Below are 24,776 nucleotides of genomic sequence, written 5' to 3'. Positions count from 1 at the left end.
CCTTGTGGTTACTCCTCACTACCCTTGTGGTTACTCCTAACTAACCTTGTGGTTACTCCTAACTAACCTTGTGGTTACTCCTAACTAACCTTGTGGTTACTCCTCACTAACCTTACTCCTAACTAACTCCCAACCAGACAGCTCCTGTGTGTTCTTTCTTTGGGGTTAAAGGGATACTTTGGGATTTTGACAATGAGGCTATTTATCTAAAATAGGTGTCTATAGGGCAGCAAACACAGGCTGGTAGGGTATAGGTCAGCCCTGGTATAGTTCTAATTGTTGTAATCTCAGATAGGAGTCTATAGGGCAGCAAACACAGGCTGGTAGGGTATAGGTCAGGCCTGGTATAGTTCTAATTGTTGTAATCTCAGATAGGAGTCTATAGGGCACCAAACACAGGCTGGTAGGGTATAGGTCAGGCCTGGTATAGTTCTAATTGTTGTAATCTCAGATAGGAGTCTATAGGGCAGCAAACACAGGCTGGTAGGGTATAGGCCAGGCCTGGTATAGTTCTAATTGTTGTAATCTCAGATAGGTGTCTGTAGGGCACCAAACACAGGCTGGTAGGGTATAGGCCAGGCCTGGTATAGTTCTAATTGTTGTAATCTCAGATAGGTGTCCGTAGGGCAGCAAACACAGGCTGGTAGGGTATAGGCCAGGCCTGGTATAGTTCTAATTGTTGTAATCTCAGATAGGTGTCTGTAGGGCACCAAACACAGGCTGGTAGGGTATAGGTCAGCCCTGGTATAGTTCTAATTGTTGTAATCTCAGATAGGTGTCTATAGGGCACCAAACACAGGCTGGTAGGGTATAGGTCAGCCCTGGTATAGTTCTAATTGTTGTAATCTCAGATAGGAGTCTATAGGGCAGCAAACACAGGCTGGTAGGGTATAGGTCAGCCCTGGTATAGTTCTAATTGTTGTAATCTCAGATAGGTGTCTATAGGGCAGCAAACACAGGCTGGTAGGGTATAGGTCAGCCCTGGTATAGTTCTAATTGTTGTAATCTCAGATAGGTGTCCGTAGGGCAGCAAACACAGGCTGGTAGGGTATAGGCCAGGCCTGGTATAGTTCTAATTGTTGTAATCTCAGATAGGTGTCTGTAGGGCACCAAACACAGGCTGGTAGGGTATAGGCCAGGCCTGGTATAGTTCTAATTGTTGTAATCTCAGATAGGTGTCTATAGGGCACCAAACACAGGCTGGTAGGGTATAGGCCAGGCCTGGTATAGTTCTAATTGTTGTAATCTCAGATAGGTCTCCGTAGGGCAGCAAACACAGGCTGGTAGGGTATAGGCCAGGCCTGGTATAGTTCTAATTGTTGTAATCTCAGATAGGTGTCTGTAGGGCAGCAAACACAGGCTGGTAGGGTATAGGCCAGGCCTGGTATAGTTCTAATTGTTGTAATCTCAGATAGGTGTCTGTAGGGCAGCAAACACAGGCTGGTAGGGTATAGGTCAGGCCTGGTATAGTTCTAATTGTTGTAATCTCAGATAGGTGTCCGTAGGGCAGCAAACACAGGCTGGTAGGGTATAGGCCAGGCCTGGTATAGTTCTAATTGTTGTAATCTCAGATAGGTGTCCGTAGGGCAGCAAACACAGGCTGGTAGGGTATAGGTCAGGCCTGGTATAGTTCTAATTGTTGTAATCTCAGATAGGTGTCCGTAGGGCAGCAAACACAGGCTGGTAGGGTATAGGTCAGGCCTGGTATAGTTCTAATTGTTGTAATCTCAGATAGGTGTCTATAGGGCACCAAACACAGGCTGGTAGGGTATAGGTCAGGCCTGGTATAGTTCTAATTGTTGTAATCTCAGATAGGTGTCTATAGGGCACCAAACACAGGCTGGTAGGGTATAGGCCAGGCCTGGTATAGTTCTAATTGTTGTAATCTCAGATAGGTGTCCGTAGGGCAGCAAACACAGGCTGGTAGGGTATAGGTCAGGCCTGGTATAGTTCTAATTGTTGTAATCTCAGATAGGTGTCCGTAGGGCAGCAAACACAGGCTGGTAGGGTATAGGTCAGGCCTGGTATAGTTGTAATTGTTGTAATCTCAGATAGGTGTCCGTAGGGCAGCAAACACAGGCTGGTAGGGTATAGGTCAGGCCTGGTATAGTTCTAATTGTTGTAATCTCAGATAGGTGTCCGTAGGGCAGCAAACACAGGCTGGTAGGGTATAGGTCAGGCCTGGTATAGTTCTAATTGTTGTAATCTCAGATAGGTGTCCGTAGGGCAGCAAACACAGGCTGGTAGGGTATAGGTCAGGCCTGGTATAGTTGTAATTGTTGTAATCTCAGATAGGTGTCCGTAGGGCAGCAAACACAGGCTGGTAGGGTATAGGTCAGGCCTGGTATAGTTCTAATTGTTGTAATCTCAGATAGGTGTCCGTAGGGCAGCAAACACAGGCTGGTAGGGTATAGGTCAGGCCTGGTATAGTTCTAATTGTTGTAAACTCAGATAGGTGTCTGTAGGGCAGCAAACACAGGCTGGTAGGGTATAGGTCAGGCCTGGTATAGTTCTAATTGTTGTAATCTCAGATAGGTGTCCGTAGGGCAGCAAACACAGGCTGGTATGGTATAGGTCAGGCCTGGTATAGTTCTAATTGTTGTAATCTCAGATAGGTGTCCGTAGGGCAGCAAACACAGGCTGGTAGGGTATAGGCCAGGCCTGGTATAGTTCTAATTGTTGTAATCTCAGATAGGTGTCCGTAGGGCAGCAAACACAGGCTGGTAGGGTATAGGCCAGGCCTGGTATAGTTGTAATCTCAGATAGGTGTCTATAGGGCAGCAAACACAGGCTGGTAGGGTATAGGCCAGGCCTGGTATAGTTCTAATTGTTGTAATCTCAGATAGGTGTCTGTAGGGCAGCAAACACAGGCTGGTAGGGTATAGGTCAGGCCTGGTATAGTTCTAATTGTTGTAATCTCAGATAGGTGTCCGTAGGGCAGCAAACACAGGCTGGTAGGGTATAGGTCAGGCCTGGTATAGTTCTAATTGTTGTAATCTCAGATAGGTGTCTATAGGGCACCAAACACAGGCTGGTAGGGTATAGGTCAGGCCTGGTATAGTTCTAATTGTTGTAATCTCAGATAGGTGTCTATAGGGCACCAAACACAGGCTGGTAGGGTATAGGCCAGGCCTGGTATAGTTCTAATTGTTGTAATCTCAGATAGGTGTCCGTAGGGCAGCAAACACAGGCTGGTAGGGTATAGGTCAGGCCTGGTATAGTTCTAATTGTTGTAATCTCAGATAGGTGTCCGTAGGGCAGCAAACACAGGCTGGTAGGGTATAGGTCAGGCCTGGTATAGTTGTAATTGTTGTAATCTCAGATAGGTGTCCGTAGGGCAGCAAACACAGGCTGGTAGGGTATAGGTCAGGCCTGGTATAGTTCTAATTGTTGTAATCTCAGATAGGTGTCCGTAGGGCAGCAAACACAGGCTGGTAGGGTATAGGTCAGGCCTGGTATAGTTCTAATTGTTGTAAACTCAGATAGGTGTCTGTAGGGCAGCAAACACAGGCTGGTAGGGTATAGGTCAGGCCTGGTATAGTTCTAATTGTTGTAATCTCAGATAGGTGTCCGTAGGGCAGCAAACACAGGCTGGTAGGGTATAGGTCAGGCCTGGTATAGTTCTAATTGTTGTAATCTCAGATAGGTGTCCGTAGGGCAGCAAACACAGGCTGGTAGGGTATAGGCCAGGCCTGGTATAGTTCTAATTGTTGTAATCTCAGATAGGTGTCCGTAGGGCAGCAAACACAGGCTGGTAGGGTATAGGCCAGGCCTGGTATAGTTCTAATTGTTGTAATCTCAGATAGGTGTCCGTAGGGCAGCAAACACAGGCTGGTAGGGTATAGGCCAGGCCTGGTATAGTTGTAATCTCAGATAGGTGTCTATAGGGCAGCAAACACAGGCTGGTAGGGTATAGGCCAGGCCTGGTATAGTTCTAATTGTTGTAATCTCAGATAGGTGTCTGTAGGGCAGCAAACACAGGCTGGTAGGGTATAGGCCAGGCCTGGTATAGTTATAATTGTTGTAAACTCAGATAGTTGTCTATAGGGCACCAAACACAGGCTGGTAGGGTATAGGCCAGGCCTGGTATAGTTCTAATTGTTGTAATCTCAGATAGGTGTCTATAGGGCACCAAACACAAGCTGGTAGGGTATAGGTCAGGCCTGGTATAGTTCTAATTGTTGTAATCTCAGATAGGTGTCTATAGGGCACCAAACACAGGCTGGTAGGGTATATGTCAGGCCTGGTATAGTTCTAATTGTTGTAATCTCAGATAGGTGTCTGTAGGGCAGCAAACACAGGCTGGTAGGGTATAGGCCAGGCCTGGTATAGTTCTAATTGTTGTAATCTCAGATAGGTGTCTGTAGGGCACCAAACACAGGCTGGTAGGGTATAGGCCAGGCCTGGTATAGTTCTAATTGTTGTAATCTCAGATAGGTGTCTATAGGGCACCAAACACAGGCTGGTAGGGTATAGGCCAGGCCTGGTATAGTTCTAATTGTTGTAATCTCAGATAGGTGTCTATAGGGCACCAAACACAGGCTGGTAGGGTATAGGCCAGGCCTGGTATAGTTCTAATTGTTGTAATCTCAGATAGGTGTCCGTAGGGCAGCAAACACAGGCTGGTAGGGTATAGGCCAGGCCTGGTATAGTTCTAATTGTTGTAATCTCAGATAGGTGTCTGTAGGGCACCAAACACAGGCTGGTAGGGTATAGGTCAGGCCTGGTATAGTTCTAATTGTTGTAAACTCAGATAGGTGTCTGTAGGGCAGCAAACACAGGCTGGTAGGGTATAGGCCAGGCCTGGTATAGTTCTAATTGTTGTAATCTCAGATAGGTGTCTATAGGGCACCAAACACAGGCTGGTAGGGTATAGGTCAGGCCTGGTATAGTTCTAATTGTTGTAATCTCAGATAGGTGTCCGTAGGGCAGCAAACACAGGCTGGTAGGGTATAGGCCAGGCCTGGTATAGTTCTAATTGTTGTAATCTCAGATAGGTGTCCGTAGGGCAGCAAACACAGGCTGGTAGGGTATAGGCCAGGCCTGGTATAGTTCTAATTGTTGTAATCTCAGATAGGTGTCTGTAGGGCACCAAACACAGGCTGGTAGGGTATAGGTCAGGCCTGGTATAGTTCTAATTGTTGTAAACTCAGATAGGTGTCTGTAGGGCAGCAAACACAGGCTGGTAGGGTATAGGCCAGGCCTGGTATAGTTATAATTGTTGTAATCTCAGATAGGTGTCTATAGGGCACCAAACACAGGCTGGTAGGGTATAGGTCAGGCCTGGTATAGTTCTAATTGTTGTAATCTCAGATAGGTGTCCGTAGGGCAGCAAACACAGGCTGGTAGGGTATAGGCCAGGCCTGGTATAGTTCTAATTGTTGTAATCTCAGATAGGTGTCCGTAGGGCAGCAAACACAGGCTGGTAAGGTATAGGCCAGGCCTGGTATAGTTCTAATTGTTGTAATCTCAGATAGGTGTCTATAGGGCAGCAAACACAGGCTGGTAGGGTATAGGTCAGGCCTGGTATAGTTCTAATTGTTGTAATCTCAGATAGGTGTCTGTAGGGCACCAAACACAGGCTGGTAGGGTATAGGCCAGGCCTGGTATAGTTCTAATTGTTGTAATCTCAGATAGGTGTCCGTAGGGCACCAAACACAGGCTGGTAGGGTATAGGTCAGGCCTGGTATAGTTGTAATTGTTGTAATCTCAGATAGGTGTCTGTAGGGCAGCAAACACAGGCTGGTAGGGTATAGGTCAGGCCTGGTATAGTTCTAATTGTTGTAATCTCAGATAGGTGTCCGTAGGGCAGCAAACACAGGCTGGTAGGGTATAGGCCAGGCCTGGTATAGTTGTAATTGTTGTAATCTCAGATAGGTGTCTGTAGGGCACCAAACACAGGCTGGTAGGGTATAGGCCAGGCCTGGTATAGTTCTAATTGTTGTAATCTCAGATAGGTGTCTGTAGGGCACCAAACACAGGCTGGTAGGGTATAGGTCAGGCCTGGTATAGTTCTAATTGTTGTAATCTCAGATAGGTGTCTGTAGGGCAGCAAACACAGGCTGGTAGGGTATAGGTCAGGCCTGGTATAGTTCTAATTGTTGTAATCTCAGATAGGTGTCTGTAGGGCAGCAAACACAGGCTGGTAGGGTATAGGTCAGGCCTGGTATAGTTCTAATTGTTGTAATCTCAGATAGGTGTCTGTAGGGCAGCAAACACAGGCTGGTAGGGTATAGGCCAGGCCTGGTATAGTTCTAATTGTTGTAATCTCAGATAGGTGTCCGTAGGGCAGCAAACACAGGCTGGTAGGGTATAGGTCAGGCCTGGTATAGTTCTAATTGTTGTAATCTCAGATAGGTGTCTGTAGGGCAGCAAACACAGGCTGGTAGGGTATAGGCCAGGCCTGGTATAGTTCTAATTGTTGTAATCTCAGATAGGTGTCCGTAGGGCAGCAAACACAGGCTGGTAGGGTATAGGTCAGGCCTGGTATAGTTCTAATTGTTGTAATCTCAGATAGGTGTCTATAGGGCACCAAACACAGGCTTTGAACTCCATTGGTGGAAACAAATGTAAATGAGGAGTTAGATGCAAAGTCCATATTGACATACATGTGCAGCATCACAGTGAGCAGTCATGACAGTGAATGGCCTGTACAGTATAAGGGTTGTTGGCTGATAAAAACAACTTCATGTAGAGTTATTAACTCTATGACAGGAGCATTTAAACTGAAAGCCAGACATGTGCTCTGTAATGTAACTTTCCATCCTTAACACTGAAAAATTAATATTGTAATATCCTAATGAGCACAACAAAAGAACAAATAACCAGGGTGTGGTGTCAACATTATGAGGTGGACCTCAACCATGGAGACAACCAGAGACTAATCAACAGCACACACATAGTATAGATCTGGAATGTGATAGAATAGACAAACATCTAGCGGCACGCCACACATCAGCACGCACCAAGGCCACATGTTACTGGGTAGGGAATAGGAGACAGCTGCTATAGTTACTGGGTAGGGTATAGGAGACAGCTGCTATAGTTACTGGGTAGGGTATAGGAGACAGCTGCTATAGTTACTGGGTAGGGTATAGGAGACAGCTGCTATAGTTACTTGGTAGGGTATAGGTAGACAGCTGCTATAGTTACTGGGTAGGGTATAGGAGACAGCTGCTATAGTTACTGGGTAGGGTATAGGAGACAGCTGCTATAGTTACTGGGTAGGGTATAGGAGACAGCTGCTATAGTTACTGGGTAGGGTATAGGAGACAGCTGCTATAGTTACTGGGTAGGGTATAGGAGACAGCTGCTATAGTTACTGGGTAGGGTATAGGAGACAGCTGCTATAGTTACTGGGTAGGGTATAGGAGACAGCTGCTATAGTTACTGGGTAGGGTATAGGAGACAGCTGCTATAGTTACTGGGTAGGGTATAGGAGACAGCTGCTATAGTTACTGGGTAGGGTATAGGAGACAGCTGCTACAGTTACTGGGTAGGGTATAGGAGACAGCTGCTATTGTTACTGGGTAGGGTATAGGAGACAGCTGCTATAGTTACTGGGTAGGGTATAGGAGACAGCTGCTATAGTTACTGGGTAGGGTATAGGAGACAGCTGCTATAGTTACTGGGTAGGGTATAGGAGACAGCTGCTACAGTTACTGGGTAGGGTATAGGTAGACAGCTGCTATAGTTACTGGGTAGGGTATAGGAGACAGCTGCTGTAGTTACTGGGTAGGGTATAGGAGACAGCTGCTATTGTTACTGGGTAGGGTATAGGAGACAGCTGCTGTAGTTACTGGGTAGGGTATAGGAGACAGCTGCTATAGTTACTGGGTAGGGTATAGGAGACAGCTGCTATAGTTACTGGGTAGGGTATAGGTAGACAGCTGCTATAGTTACTGGGTAGGGTATAGGTAGACAGCTGCTATAGTTACTGGGTAGGGTATAGGAGACAGCTGCTGTAGTTACTGGGTAGGGTATAGGAGACAGCTGCTATAGTTACTGGGTAGGGTATAGGAGACAGCTGCTATAGTTACTGGGTAGGGTATAGGAGACAGCTGCTATAGTTACTGGGTAGGATATAGGTAGACAGCTGCTATAGTTACTGGGTAGGATATAGGTAGACAGCTGCTATAGTTACTGGGTAGGGTATAGGAGACAGCTGCTATAGTTACTGGGTAGGGTATAGGAGACAGCTGCTATAGTTACTGGGTAGGGTATAGGAGACAGCTGCTATAGTTACTGGGTAGGGTATAGGTAGACAGCTGCTATAGTTACTGGGTAGGGTATAGGAGACAGTTGCTATAGTTACTGGGTAGGGTATAGGAGACAGTTGCTATAGTTACTGGGTAGGGTATAGGAGACAGCTTCTCTCTGCTCCCACGGTGATACTGCTCATGTTAAATAACACCAATTAACAGCAGTAGTATACATCAGAAGTCTGATGACCTGCCTGTTCTGTTGATGCTATCAGAAGTCTGATGACCTGCCTGTTCTGTTGATACTATCAGAAGGGAGAATTCCATGTTTACTCTGAATACAAACAACATACTAAAAGTACTCACTGGTTATCCTGGTATAATACAAATTCACATGACCTACAGCACTGAAAACCTTTGACAAATATTTAAAACCAATCAGGGTAGTACAAACGGAGCAGGAGCCACACACAGGGAGCAGGAGCCACACACAGGGAGCAGGAGCCACACACAGGGAGCAGGAGAGACACAGCAGTCTAACAATGTGGTTCAAAACCACTATGTGAATGAGAGGACCAGCAAAGCTCCCATAACTCCAGTTAGTATACCTTCTTGCAGAGTATGCTGCTCTTCATCCTCCTCCCTCTCCTCCTCCTCCTCTCCATCACAGTGGTCAGGTGAACAGACATACTCCAAGCTGTCCTCTGGGGTGCTGTGACAGAGCAGTGACATGCTAACACCAACACTAGGCTAGTGGGGCCCAGCAGAGCCCAGCTGCCTCAAGTCCAAAGCCATGTCTAAGTGTGTGTGTGTGTGTGTGTGTGTGACAGTCCGTCTCAGTCAGCGAGAGAGTGTGTGTGTCTAGGTCAGTGTGTGTGTGTTTGTGTGAGGACAGCAAGGCACGTCTGTCACCCAGTCACAGACACTCCCTCCTCCTGCTCTCTCTCCCTCTATTGTCCATGACTAGAAGACAGTCCACTGTGGAACCGGAGCAGGGGAGTGGCACTGAACTATTCTCAGACTGACAGGACTTTGAATGTTTAGATTAGAGCATGGAGTCAATTCAAAATGTCAGCTATGTGACAAGGACTAATAAAACCATATAATAAGTTATAGTTTTATCCCTATCAAGTCTAAATGTGTCTATTTGCTCACCCCCCTTTTCAAGCGTTGAAATGGTATGTTCCACCAGTCTCTCCATGGAAACAGTGCAAGGCGGAGCACACCATAAGACACATACACCTGTTGTCAGGGTGGGGCCCCAGCCTGCCTCACCACAGTCAAATCCACAGGTAACTCAATTTGCAGATGCATACTTATTCAAAGCAGAAGCTACATACTGAGAGCCAAATAACAGACCAGGAACCATTAGGAAATACAGAGCTTGGTGAAATAGCATACAGGAAGAACAGTGTATACTGAACAAAAATATAAATGCAACAGTTCATATAAGGTAAGTCAGTCAATTTAAATAAATAAATGAGGCCTTAATCTATGGATTTCACCTGACTGGGAACACCGATAAGCATCTGTTGGTCACAGATCAAGTAAATGATGCTAGTTTAGCATGTGGAAATAAAGAAACTATCTAGTTTCTAAACCAGTATGGATTATTCCACCCTATAGAAAATAACATGACACTCAATGTTACACATTAGACCACAAATAATACGGACCACAATTGTAATCAATCGACACACACTGGCTTTATCAAACTAGTCACATTGAGAGCAATGCAACAGTAAACAAATCATCAACATTCCAGTGACACATGTAAACGGCTAGACAAACTATTATGGATGTGAAAGCCAGTTAACTTATGACAAAAACATTATTATTCCCATAACGGCTGATAAAAACATTATTATTCCCATAACGACTGACAAAAACATTGTTATTCCCATAACGGCTGAGTAAAACATTGTTATTCCCATAACGGCTGATAAAAACATTGTTATTCCCATAACGACTGACAAAAACATTGTTATTCCCATAACGGCTGAGTAAAACATTGTTATTCCCATAACGGCTGATAAAAACATTATTATTCCCATAACGGCTGATAAAAACATTGTTATTCCCATAACGGCTGATAAAAACATTGTTATTCCCATAACGGCTGATAAAACATTGTTATTCCCATAACGGCTGATAAAAACATTGTTATTCCCATAACGACTGATAAAAACATTGTTATTCCCATAACGGCTGATAAAAACATTGTTATTCCCATAACGGCTGATAAAAACATTGTTATTCCCATAACGGCTGATAAAAACATTGTTATTCCCATAACGGCTGATAAAAACATTGTTATTCCCATAACGGCTGATAAAAACATTGTTATTCCCATAACGACTGATAAAAACATTGTTATTCCCATAACGGCTGATAAAAACATTGTTATTCCCATAACGGCTGATAAAAACATTGTTATTCCCATAACGGCTGACAAAAACATTGTTATTCCCATAACGACTGATAAAAACATTGTTATTCCCATAACGGCTGATAAAAACATTGTTATTCCCATAACGGCTGATAAAAACATTGTTATTCCCATAACGGCTGATAAAAACATTGTTATTCCCATAACGACTGATAAAAACATTGTTATTCCCATAACGGCTGATAAAAACATTGTTATTCCCATAACGGCTGATAAAAACATTGTTATTCCCATAACGGCTGATAAAAACATTGTTATTCCCATAACGACTGATAAAAACATTGTTATTCCCATAACGGCTGATAAAAACATTGTTATTCCCATAACGACTGATAAAAACATTGTTATTCCCATAACGGCTGATAAAAACATTGTTATTCCCATAACGGCTGATAAAAACATTGTTATTCCCATAACGGCTGATAAAAACATTGTTATTCCCATAACGGCTGACAAAAACATTGTTATTCCCATAACGACTGATAAAAACATTGTTATTCCCATAACGGCTGATAAAAACATTGTTATTCCCATAACGGCTGATTAAAACATTGTTATTCCCATAACGGCTGATAAAAACATTGTTATTCCCATAACGGCTGATAAAAACATTGTTATTCCCATAACGGCTGATAAAAACATTGTTATTCCCATAACGGCTGATAAAAACATTGTTATTCCCATAACGACTGATAAAAACATTGTTATTCCCATAACGGCTGATAAAAACATTGTTATTCCCATAACGGTTGATAAAAACATTGTTATTCCCATAACGACTGATAAAAACATTGTTATTCCCAAAACGGCTGATAAAAACATTGTTATTCCCATAACGGCTGATAAAAACATTGTTATTCCCATAACGACTGATAAAAACATTGTTATTCCCATAACGACTGATAAAGACATTGTTATTACCATAACGACTGATAAAAACATTGTTATTCCCATAACGGCTGATAAAAACGGTTGACAAAAAACAACCGTGATCCCATACATTGAACACCATCACCAAATATTTCACATAACTCTCCAATTAAACATGTTTCCTTCAATTATCCCATGTCCAAATCATTTTCATTCATCTCATTTAACTTCTGGTAATATCCTTGGCAGTACTGTAGGCTAGTGTGGGAATACTGAATGCAACCACACATTCCTATTGAAACAATACAGTATCCACAATGGCTTGTGGCTAACCCCCCAAAACAACCCCCACCTCAGCCCCCCTGTCTGCCTCAGAGGCCCTTTTTGTGTGCACTGATAAAGTTCCCAGCATGGAGAGACTGGAGGAGGACAGCCTGGCAGAGTTTGGCTGGCAGCCGTCCCTCCCCGCTCCAGTGGGGAGATGTACATACATGGTCCATGCCCTCCTCACTGCTGAAGTGATCAATATTCTGAGCATCACCCAGAGCTGTGTCCCTGCCAGACTCCCAACCATGTGATCATGGAGCTAGGCCCATCCAGGCAGCTCTGAGCCTGGCCAGGCTGTCCCTGGCCTTCTGGAGCCCTCGTCTGGCTTTAGCCCACTGAGCCGCCAGTCTCCACAGCACAACCTCCCCTCCAAACCTTCCCCTGCTTCCATGTACTGTCTGCTTCATTATGAGCCCCAGTCTCCACAGCACAACCTCCCCTCCAAACCTTCCCCTGCTTCCATGTACTGTCTGCTTCATTATGAGCCACCAGTCTCCACAGCACAGCCTCCCCTCCAAACCTTCCATGTACTGTCTGCTTCATTATAAGCCCCAGTCTCCACAGCACAACCTCCCCTCCAAACCTCCCCCTGCTTCCATGTACTGTCTGCTTCATTATGAGCCACCAGTCTCCACAGCACAGCCTCCCCTCCAAACCTTCCATGTACTGTCTGCTTCATTATAAGCCCCAGTCTCCACAGCACAGCCTCCCCTCCAAACCTTCCATGTACTGTCTGCTTCATTATGAGCCCCAGTCTCCACAGCACAGCCTCCCCTCCAAACCTTCCATGTACTGTCTGCTTCATTATGAGCCCCAGTCTCCACAGCACAGACTCCCCTCCAAACCTTCCATGTACTGTCTGCTTCATTATGAGCCCCAGTCTCCACAGCACAACCTCCCCTCCAAACCTTCCATGTACTGTCTGCTTCATTATGAGCCCCAGTCTCCACAGCACAGACTCCCCTCCAAACCTTCGATGTACTGTCTGCTTCATTATGAGCCCCAGCCTCCACAGCACAGCCTCCGCTCCAAACCTTCCCCTGCTTCCATGTACTGTCTGCTTCATTATGAGCCCTCGTCTCCACAGCACAACCTCCCCTCCAAACCTTCCATGTACTGTCTGCTTCATTATGAGCCCTCGTCTCCACAGCACAGCCTCCCCTCCAAACCTTCCATGTACTGTCTGCTTCATTATGAGCCCCAGTCTCCACAGCACAGCCTCCCCTCCAAACCTTCCATGTACTGTCTGCTTCATTATGAGCCCTCGTCTCCACAGCACAAACTCCCCTCCAAACCTTCCATGTACTGTCTGCTTCAGTATGAGCCCCAGTCTCCACAGCACAGACTCCCCTCCAAACCTTCCATGTACTGTCTGCTTCATTATGAGCCCTCGTCTCCACAGCACAAACTCCCCTCCAAACCTTCCATGTACTGTCTGCTTCATTATGAGCCGCCAGTCTCCACAGCACAGCCTCCCCTCCAAACCTTCCATGTACTGTCTGCTTCAGTATGAGCCCCCGTCAGCTCTGCTAGCGGTGGTTTGGCGTGATGATGAACGACAGGAAGGTTGGCTACATAAAGTCTCTGGGACCAGGCTAGTGGCTAGTCCATTACTGGCTGACTGTCCAATCATGTTGTTGGACGAGATCTCTAGAGACGTGTGGATAGTTGGAAATAGATATCCACAGCGCTGCAGAGTGTTTATCAACCATCTGAATATAAAACCATGTCATTTAGACTTGTCCTAACTGTTGGAGTAGACCGGTAGTAGGGGAGGTGGACATTAAAATGTCAAGAGGCCCTCGCAATACAATCTACTGTAGTAAATGAGTCCTCAAACATCATATATAAACAGCATTACCAGAGAGATCCAACAGAACAGGCCTCTTCTCATAATATATGACCATCATCTATGGAAACATCTTCAGCCAAGGGTATAGGCCGCTGTTCTATATATAGAGCCCCTGATCATGTTGGATGGCTCATTGAAAGAATCAGGGGATACAGGGATAGCTGTAGTCTGCTTGGTGAAGCTGCTGTAAAACATTTCCATATTATATTGCTGTGTGATGCTATGTGCTGCTACTGTACAGGACTCGGATCTATTAGGTCTGTTATTCTGACTGTACAGGACTCAGATCTATAGGACTGTTATTCTGACTGTTAGTCCGACTGTACAGCTCTATGGGACCGCTAATCCGACTGTACAGCTCTATGGGACCGCTAGTCCGACTGTACAGCTTTATGGGACCGCTAGTCCGACTGTACAGCTCTATGGGACCGCTAGTCCGACTGTACAGCTCTATGGGACCGCTAGTCCGACTGTACAGATCTATGGGACCGCTAGTCCGACTGTACAGATCTATAGGACCGCTAGTCCGACTGTACAGATCTATAGGACCGCTAGTCCGACTGTACAGATCTATAGGACTGCTAGTCCGACTGTACAGATCTATAGGACTGCTAGTCCGACTGTACAGATCTATAGGACTGCTAGTCCGACTGTACAGATCTATAGGACTGTTAGTCTGACTGTACAGATCTATAGGACTGCTAGTCTGACTGTACAGATCTATAGGACTGTTAGTCTGACTGTACAGCTCTATAGGACTGTTAGTCTGACTGTGCAGATCTATAGGACTGTTAGTCTAACTGTACAGATCTATAGGACTGTTAGTCTGACTGTACAGCTCTATAGGACTGTTAGTCTGACTGTACAGCTCTATAGGACTGTTAGTCTGACTGTACAGATCTATAGGACTGTTGGTCTAACTGTACAGATCTATAGGACTGTTAGTCTGACTGTACAGATCTATAGGACTGTTAGTCTGACTGTACAGATCTATAGGACTGCTAGTCTGACTGTACAGATCTATAGGACTGTTAGTCTGACTGTACAGCTCTATAGGACTGTTAGTCTGACTGTACAGATCTATAGGACTGTTAGTCTAACTGTACAGCTCTATAGGACTGCTATACATCCCTCTACTCCCAGTCACATACACACACAATGGCAGGGCAATACTTAAGCTCCATGGGTAGTCTGTGCGCTCTATGAAAAACCACCGTGTCATTCCCCTTCGTTGCTACATTTACATAGCAGCCTTGTTTTGTGGTGCCACAGTTTCTGTTGCTCCTAATTCACCCTGGTTACAATCAACAGAAGCTGATATCACATCCAACACAACAAAATGATAGTAAGAGAATTAGCTACAGCCTCGTCCTACAGCCATGGCCTCCTTGGCTGAGGTAAACTTAGTTAAATGCACCTGTTATCAGACAGACCAGAGCAAAGTGAAGCAACACAGCAGCCCCTGGCTCAGTGGTTCCAGCATCATGTGACTGACGCAATACATACTGGAGCGAAGAGAGAGACCGGCAGATTTATACAGGCAATGGTATTTAACCACCCTACCAGCAAAATCATCCCCTCTAGCCCTCCTCCCTGTCCCTCTCCCTCCCTCCCCCCTTACCCACATATAGCCCCGTTAACAACACAGTTAGATAACAGCTAGATGGAGAACCGTCCCCATCAGGCTTACCATCTGTGCATTCCTCATAGTACCAGTCTAGCTCATAGTAATCCGCCTCCACAAATTTCTGCATACTCAGTCCCCTTCAGCTGAGAGGAGCACCACCATCTTCTCCTGTCCTGCTGCGGAGGTCACGAGAACACCTGCACATCCTTTCATTACATACTCTGAGTTCTCTAGGAGTTTACCATGACGAGGAGACCACGTGGTACAGCACATTTTATCACTGGTACCAGAGCGGAAGGATGGGATGGAGAGGAGGAGAGGAAAGAGAGAGATATTTCCCAAAAAGCAACGCAGCCCAAAACACAGTTATGCAGCAGGGGTGTGTTGCTGCCTGGTGGTGAGTCAAGGTTGTATCACAGATGAGGGAGGGGCCTGGGGAGGGCCACGAGCCAATGAGGAAGGGAAATGTCAGAGGCATGCTCCTCCCTCTGAACTGTTTCGTCAATAGCAACCTGCTTTCGTCCCTCCTCTCTCTCCTTGGCTCACCCTCCCCTTCTCCCAACAGTACATCCTTCTGTGAGGTTGCCATGGAGACCGGCTCCCTACTCCAGCACTGAGCAGCATCTGAATGCAGGCTAGTGTTGCTACTGCTGCTGCCTCGGTGACCAGCTCTCTGTTCATATCTGCCTGGTCTGGTACAACACCTCTACTACAGGGCAGAGAGTTCACCTTGCTGAATGATATTAAGAAATCATTCAATAGGTTTATAGTGGGGAATATAGTTCTCTCCCCCACACTGATTTACAGCAGGATAATATCAGATGCTTCTACTTCTTTAATAGCATGTCCCTTTGATAAAGAGCACACTGACTCATTCTAACACCACTTCACAGTCAGACAATAAAAAGGTCAGATGTCATTTAATAGACAGCCATTAATCAAACAATGAGGATGATTATTTCAGCAACTATAGAAACACTTCATCAACCTGCCTGCTGACTGAGTCAACGGTGTATAATGCCATCAGTATTGCATCATATGGAGTGTAATGTGTTTGTGGTAGAAGATGCATCAGAGTAGGAGTGGCCTATCAGGGATCAGCTGACTTGCCAGATGACCAATGAACCACCCTGCTGCCTGTCCTCCTTGTGACATCACAATCACAGGTGACAAGACCGGAAATGACAAGACAAGTGACAAGAACGGAAATGACAAAACCAGATTGGTGATATAAATCTCTACAGCCTAGTTGTGAATTTAATCAAGGAGTAGAGTACAATATCTAAAACCATCTATCAAAGAATATCAGTTTGGGAACAAAGGTTTGTATTACGCTGCACAAATGTGACAACAAAGTGGTCGTGTCTTGTGAGAACACTGGAGTCTATCCTCACGTCAGTATCAGTAACTATTTGAACCAACGCTGCAGGACTGTCATTGTAGTCTACATCTGCCACAACGTAATCAGAGTATTAAAGTACCACAGCATCTGTTATTAAAGCATCCTACAGTGCCGTCTTTCAGACAACAGTACAGATACTGTATCAACACATATGTGCTGATTGATGCTGTTAAACTTCCTGAGCTCTACAGTATGACCTACATTCACAACAGTACAGATACTGTATCAACACATATATGCTGATTGATGCTGTTAAACTTCCTGAGCTCTACAGTATGACCTACATTCACAACAGTACAGATACTGTATCAACACCAACACATATCTGCTGATTGATGCTGTTAAACTTCCTGAGCTCTACAGTATGACCTACATTCACAACAGTACAGATACTGTATCAACACATATCTGCTGATTGATGCTGTTAAACTTCTAGAGCTCTACAGTATGACCTACATTCACAACAGTACAGATACTGTATCAACACATCTGCTGATTGATGCTGTTAAACTTCCTGAGCTCTACAGTATGACCTACATTCACAACAGAACAGATACTGTATCAACACCAACACATATCTGCTGATTGATGCTGTTAAACTTCCTGAGCTCTACAGTATGACCTACATTCACAACAGAACAGATACTGTATCAACACATATCTGCTGATTGATGCTGTTAAACTTCCTGAACTCTACAGTATGACCTACATTCACAACAGAACAGATACTGTATCAACACATATCTGCTGATTGATGCTGTTAAACTTCCTGAACTCTACAGTATGACCTACATTCACAACAGTACAGATACTGTATCAACACATATCTGCTGATTGATGCTGTTAAACTTCCTGAGCTCTACAGTATGACCTACATTCACAACAGTACAGATACTGTATCAACACATATCTGCTGATTGATGCTGTTAAACTTCCTGAGCTCTACAGTATGACCTACATTCACAACAGTACAGATACTGTATCAACACATATCTGCTGATTGATGCTGTTAAACTTCCTGAGCTCTACAGTATGACCTACATTCACAACAGTACAGATACTGTATCAACACATATCTGCTGATTGATGCTGTTAAACTTCCTGAGCTCTACAGTATGACCAACATTCACAACAGTACAGATACTGTATCAACACCAACACATATCTGCTGATTGATGCTGTTAAACTTCCTGAGCTCTACAGTATGACCTACATTCACAACAGAACAGATACTGTATCAACACATATCTGCTGATTGATGCTGTTAAACTTCCTGAACTCTACAGTATGACCTACATTCACAACAGTACAGATACTGTATCAACACATATCTGCTGATTGATGCTGTTAAACTTCCTGAACTCTACAGTATGACCAACATTCACAACAGTACAGATACTGTATTAACACATCTGCTGATTGATGCTGTTAAACTTCCTGAACTCTACAGTATGACCTACATTTACAACAGTACAGATACTGTATCAACACATATCTGCTGATTGATGCTGTTAAACTTCCTGAACTCTACAGTATGACCTACATTCACAACAGTACAGATACTGTATCAACACCAACACATATCTGCTGATTGATGCTGTTAAACTTCCTGAGCTCTACAGTATGACCTACATTCACAACAGAAGGCCGCTGACAACCAGTTGACATAAAGGTCATACACAAGGACTGATCAGATCAGATCCTGAGTGGCAGAGGGGTCTAAGGCACTGGTATCGCAGTGCTAGAGGCGTCACTACAGACCCGGGTTCAATCCCGGGCTGTATCACAACCACCCTAGCGTCGTCCGGGTTAGGGGAGGGTTTGGCCGGGGTAGGCCGTCATTGTAAATAACAATTTGTCCTTAACTGACTTGCCTGGTTAAATAAAGATAGAAAAAACAAGAAGAAGCCAGAGTTATCACACGCACACAGCCTTGTGTCTGTCCAGCCTCATGTCTGGTTGAGACACAGACAGACGTTAGGACAGACGTCTCCCACTGAGCTGATAGGACCAGCAGCCGAGCAGACTGGCACGTGGCGCTTCACCCACGGCCCAGCGGGTATGTTTGCTGTGTGAACCGGGCCCAGCTGTCTGTCGCTGACCCATATGGGCTCAGGACCATATTAAAATGACTGTCTCTACCTTTCATTCCCTTTGTCTCAACCTCTGTCTGTCTCTCTGTGTTTGTATCGCTCTGTCTGTCTGCCTGTATTTATCTCAGACTTCCTCAGTCTCATTACGGCACCAGAATCTCAGCTGTTAGTCTTCCACCCACATCACCCTCATTTTTTAAATCCTTGATATCGGCTCTAACCTGCACCATTTCCAAAAATACACTGTAATATCAGCTCAATAGAATGATTAATGTCAAGGTTAAAGCGATGAACCAGTTGAATATGAAATGTGTACCAGTGTACAACAGATCACATAAAAGGAAGAATAGAAAGAGAAGTAACCAGCAGAGGGAGTGTGGAAGACTTCGCCCCCTTGTCTGAATCATCTTTAAAAAACAACTACATACAAACGCTGCACTTACGGAAATACTTCAGAGTCTCCTCAATCTGCTCCACGGTGAGGTCCAGGTTGGTGTCGGGGGAGAGGAGAGGGGTGTGGAGCCAGTCGTCGTGGTCATACCCGTAGATGGTGTCTGCTCTCAGCTTGTAGTGGGGCAGCTGCTCCTCCAGCAGACTGATGATCTCCACCTCTGGAAGATCAGTACTGTTACACACATCTGTAGGAGGAGGAGAGGGGAGGAGGAGGAGAGGGGAGGAGGACAGGGGAGGAGGAGAGGGGAGGAGGAGAGGGGAGGAGGAGAGGGGAGGGGGAAGGGGTGGGGAGGGAGAGGAGATAGGAGACGGTATGAGGGGAGGAGGAGGAGACGGTATGAGGGGAGGAGGAGGAGAGGGGAGGAGGAGGAGAGGAGGAGGAGAGGGAAGGGGTGGGGAGGGATAGGAGATAGGAGACGGTATGAGGGGAGGAGGAGGAGGAGAGGGGAGGAGGAAGAGAGGAGAGGGAAGGGGTGGGGAGGGAGAGGAGACGGTATGAGGGGAGGAGGAGGAGAGGGGAGGAGGAGAGGAGGAGGAGAGGGGAGGGGAGGGAGATAGGAGACGGTATGAGCGGAGGAGGAGGAGAGGGGACGAGGAGGAGAGGGGTGGAGAGGGAGAGGAGAAGGAAGGGGTGGGGAGGGAGAGGAGATAGGAGACGGTATGAGGGGAGGAGGAGAGGGGAGGAGGAGGAGAGGGGTGGAGAGGGAGAGGAGAGAGAAAAGGTGTGGGGAGGGAGAGGAGATAGGAGACGGTATGAGGGGAGGAGGAGGAGGAGAGGGGAGGAGGAAGAGAGGAGAGGGAAGGGGTGGGGAGGGAGAGGAGACGGTATGAGGGGAGGAGGAGGAGGAGAGGGGAGGAGGAAGAGAGGAGAGGGAAGGGGTGGGGAGGGAGAGGAGACGGTATGAGGGGAGGAGAAGGGAGGAGGAGAGGAGGAGGAGAGGGGAGGAGGAGGAGAGGGGAGGGGAGGGAGATAGGAGACGGTATGAGCGGAGGAGGAGGACAGGGGACGAGGAGGAGAGGGGTGGAGAGGGAGAGGAGAAGGAAGGGGTGGGGAGGGAGAGGAGATAGGAGACGGTATGAGGGGAGGAGGAGAGGGGAGGAGGAGGAGAGGGGTGGAGAGGGAGAGGAGAGAGAAAAGGTGTGGGGAGGGAGAGGAGATAGGAGACGGTATGAGGGGAGGAGGAGGAGGAGAGGGGAGGAGGAAGAGAGGAGAGGGAAGGGGTGGGGAGGGAGAGGAGACGGTATGAGGGGAGGAGGAGGAGGAGAGGGGAGGAGGAAGAGAGGGGATGGAAGGGGTGGGGAGGGAGAGGAGACGGTATGAGGGGAGGAGAAGGGAGGAGGAGAGGAGGAGGAGAGGGGAGGAGGAGGAGAGGGGAGGGGAGGGAGATAGGAGACGGTATGAGCGGAGGAGGAGGACAGGGGACGAGGAGGAGAGGGGTGGAGAGGGAGAGGAGAAGGAAGGGGTGGGGAGGGAGAGGAGATAGGAGACGGTATGAGGGGAGGAGGAGAGGGGAGGAGGAGGAGAGGGGTGGAGAGGGAGAGGAGAGAGAAAAGGTGTGGGGAGGGAGAGGAGATAGGAGACGGTATGAGGGGAGGAGGTGGAGGAGAGGGGAGGTGGAGAGGAGAGGAGGAGGAGAGGGGAGGGGTGAGGAGGAGGAGAGGGGAGGGAGATAGGAGACGGTATGAGGGGAGGACAGGGGAGGAGGAGAGGAAAGGAGGAGGACAGGGGAGGAGGGAGAGGAGATGGTATGAGGGGAGGAGAGGGAGAGAAGAAGAGAAGAGGACAGGGGAGGAGAGAGAGGAGATGGTATGAGGGGAGGAGAGGGAGAGAAGAAGAGAAGAGGGAGAGACTAGAGGTTAGTTTTAGCCCGCTACAGTAGCAGGAGGTTATGTAACAGGTGCCTGGTTGAAAAACACCAGAACAATGGCTGTTTATGTTTAAACTTCATCATCTAGAGCAGGGTTCCCCAACTGGTGGCCTGCAGCCAAATCAATATTGGGGAGGTGTTCTTAATGTTTTGCACACTCGGTGTATGTGATGGTATACAAAAGTAAGCCAGGTTTGAAATGATATTGTTTTAGTGAAATGTTATATCTGTTTGGGCTTCTTGTGGTCAATTTGTGGTCTACAAATGATTTGTAATTACGTTCTGACCCAAATAATAGTTCAGTGGCTGAAACTAGTTAATGATCCCTGATCTAGTGAGAACGACGACAACAGTCTTGCTCAAGACATACACATACCTTTCAAAAAAACATTTTTAGCTCCTCAGTAGGCTATCCCTCTGAACAATCTGCTTTTCTAAACCACAATCAAACACAACGACCTCTGAACTATGGTCATACGTGATGACGTGTCATTGTATCTTGTTTACACATCAGAATCTTCGTAGCAGTCTGTTTACATAAAGGGAGTGCAGCAAGAGTTACTGAAAGCAGCGTAGGAGGACCCCTTGTGGCACATTGAGGAACTACACTCCTGCTGATGTCTATGTATCACAACAGTGCTACAGAACAACAAGATATGACAGTGATTTACAGAATAACAGATCCTGGAGCTGCTTTATGAAAATGAAGAGAGGGCATACAGTATACTATATAAACAAGGAGAATCTGCATAAACCCACAGACTGCGGAACATTTGGCTTGGGAACTGGGAAGAAGCTCTCCTTTGAGATACTAGTTTGCGACAGTAAACTCTGTGCTTCACTGGAACATAGTGAAGTCATCTTACCAGCACTTCCTGCCATGGGATTTACTCCTTCCCTCAGCAGATCCAGATGTCCATCAGACTCCCATCCAAAGACTGTTACAGCTCATCACTGTAAAACTCCTAGATAACTTCACCAGAATCACACACACTAAGAAGTGACGGAGTTGTGAATATGGAACGTCTCAGTTTATGTGAGCAGGCGTGTTTCCAATCCATTTGTTCAACAGCTGCGTTCATAAGACCTGCATATCTGTGGTGGCGATGAAGCTCCATCAGACAATGGTGTCCCAGACAGCCAGGCCTGAATCCAGACAGAACGGGCTGGCAGGCTGCTGAGACAGGCTAAACTGACTGACACCATGCTACTGGCTGTCTCCAGCAACACCTAGCAGCATTAGCTGACTACAGCAGGGGAGTCTGCCACAGACAGTCACACACAGACTACAGCAGGGGAGTCTGCCACAGACAGTCACACACAGACTACAGCAGGGGAGTCTGCCACAGACAGTCACACACAGACTACAGCAGGGGAGTCTGCCACAGACAGTCACACACAGACGACAACAGGGGAGTCTGCCACAGAGTCACACACAGACTACAGCAGGGGGAGCCTGCCACAGAGTCACACACAGAGGACAACACGTTGGGGACACACTACTGTTATGGTCCATTGCCATCAATTAAAAGTAGTAAAAACATACAAATTCATAGTTAACTCCTTAAATCCCATATTTCTGTTAAATAGAGCCGATTATAGGCCTCTTCTTCATATTCAGCTCAGATCTCCGAAGTGTAACTGGGACGACCAACTATACTCAGATCTATAAAAAGCTCCTGAACAACAACAGCCAGGACATGCAAACCAAAATAACAACAATGGCTGGAAGTGTCACATGAAGTGGATAAGGGCAGCCAGACATACTGTATCATCACAGGTATTAAACAGTCTCTACTATCCATCACAACATCATATTCACTGATACAGTATGACAACACCTGTGTCATGCCTTCTCTGTCGCCATGCAACAGCTGGAACTAAGGGATGTTGTATAAATGTTGTATGAAGATTGTATAAATGTTGTATGAAGGTTGCAGAGAGCCCCTGAGTGCTGACAGCTACTAGCTAGACCATTTGCTGTTGATTATTCCTGGACTGTATTTATAGTCAGATCTGTAAGGCCCTGGCACTCTGCTCTGCACCCGCTGGCCCACTGTCCTTCCTGTCCTCTACCTCTCTGGCATTCACTTCAAATCCCCAGGCTACAGTACACTACTGTAGCACAGGGCCAATACAGGCAGAACCGACATCCAGCTACACAGAAAACTAGACCCCATGGTGACAAACAGACAGACAGAGAGCGAGAGAGAGACAGGCATGGGGGCAGTACTACAAACGGTGTCTAACTCTAGTCTAGTTCACGTTACTAGTCTTCATATCCAACCCGATCATGTTTACCCAAGAGATGACTAAAACAAATGCCTGAACAATAATGTGTGCACTTGAATTGGATGTATTTTCACAATCTATACCAGTAAGATGATGTAAATCAGTTGGTGACCTACTGTCCTAGTACTCATTAAAAACCAGACTATATAGTGTAACTATCCCCTTCACAAAAACATGCTTAGCAAACATTAATCATTTCCATAGGAAAAATCATTCTCACTATTCCATAGAAATGTCAAGAAATCAGACATTAAGTACAAAACTAAAATATAAGTCTAAATAAAGTGAGGAATCTCAGTAGTTTTAAACACCAAACAAGCCCAAACCACCCCATAGATCCAACCCAAAGTCACGGTGCCCAGTACTCACTCATGGCTCCTCTGCCCCCTGCTCCATGTCCTCTCACCCCAACTTACATGTTCCGCTTCTCCAGGAAAGGGCAGGGCGAAGAGGAGCGGGAGTGAGAGAGAAAAATAGAGGGGAGGGAGGGACATAGAGAGAGAAGGGAGGGAGGGAGAGAGAAGGGAGGGAGGGAGGAAGGAAGAGAGAGAAGGGAGGGAGGAAGAGAGAAGGGAGGGTGAGAGAAGGGAGGGAGGAAGGAAGAGAGAAGGGAGGGAGGAAGGAAGAGAGAGAAGGGAGGGAGGAAGAGAGAGAAGGGAGAGAGGAAGGGAGAGAGAAAAGGGAGGGAGGAAGGAAGAGAGAGAAGGGAGGAAGGAAGAGAGAGAAGGGAGGGAGGAAGAGAGAAGGGAGGAAGAGAGAAGGGAGGGAGAGAGAGTGGGAGGGAAATAATAAATAGTGAGAGGGAAGAAGAGAGGCAGTCGTAGGAAAGCGACCCCAGCTACTCTGAAGTTACCATGCCTGGCATGCCACTGACGGTGGTCACATGGGGCCCCCAACCCCCACAACCTCCCCATACTGTAGCCAGCATGGCAGCACAGCCCCCCCACCCCACCCCACCCAGCTGCCTAAACAGACTGTCAACTGGATTACTGTTGGCCCGGAGAGTGCAGTGGACTGGAACACTCATTGTTCTCTATACTACAGGCCGGTCTCTTCCCACAGCTGCAGGATCTCTCTATACTACAGGCCGGTCTCTTCCCACAGCTGCAGGATCTCTCCATACTACAGGCCGGTCTCTTCCCACAGCTGCAGGATCTCTCTACACTACAGGTCGGTCTCTTCCCACAGCTGCAGGATCTCTCTATACTACAGGCCGGTCTCTTCCCACAGCTGCAGGATCTCTCTATACTACAGGCCGGTCTCTTCCCACAGCTGCAGGATCTCTCTATACTACAGGCCGGTCTCTTCCCACAGCTGCAGGATCTCTCTATACTACAGGCCG

General features: G+C 46.5%; 1 protein-coding gene across 12 annotated transcripts in view; it reads right to left on the bottom strand.

Annotated features, from left to right (window-relative positions):
* The window catches only part of LOC139420082 (trafficking kinesin-binding protein 1-like), a 95,400-nt gene that overhangs the window by 23,447 nt on the left and 47,177 nt on the right, over positions 1-24,776 (bottom strand). For 6 of the 12 annotated variants that reach the window (XM_071169829.1, XM_071169856.1, XM_071169839.1 and 3 more), the window contains exons 1-2: positions 22,009-22,238; positions 19,265-19,459 (exon numbers count right to left, since the gene is read on the bottom strand). In XM_071169829.1, coding sequence (XP_071025930.1) covers positions 19,265-19,459; positions 22,009-22,024 — 211 coding nt within the window. In that variant the 5' untranslated portion in view covers positions 22,025-22,238. Of the gene's footprint in view, positions 1-19,264; positions 19,460-22,008; positions 22,239-23,803; positions 23,938-24,776 lie in introns of those variants that run through there. The other 6 variants (XM_071169913.1, XM_071169832.1, XM_071169831.1 and 3 more) reach the window with 3 other exon arrangements.

Source organism: Oncorhynchus clarkii, chromosome 2 (assembly GCF_045791955.1).
Source record: "Oncorhynchus clarkii lewisi isolate Uvic-CL-2024 chromosome 2, UVic_Ocla_1.0, whole genome shotgun sequence".
Lineage (NCBI taxonomy): Eukaryota > Metazoa > Chordata > Actinopteri > Salmoniformes > Salmonidae > Oncorhynchus > Oncorhynchus clarkii.
The sequence above is the reverse complement of the archived record's forward strand: the minus strand, read 5'-3'. Positions and strand labels throughout refer to the sequence as shown.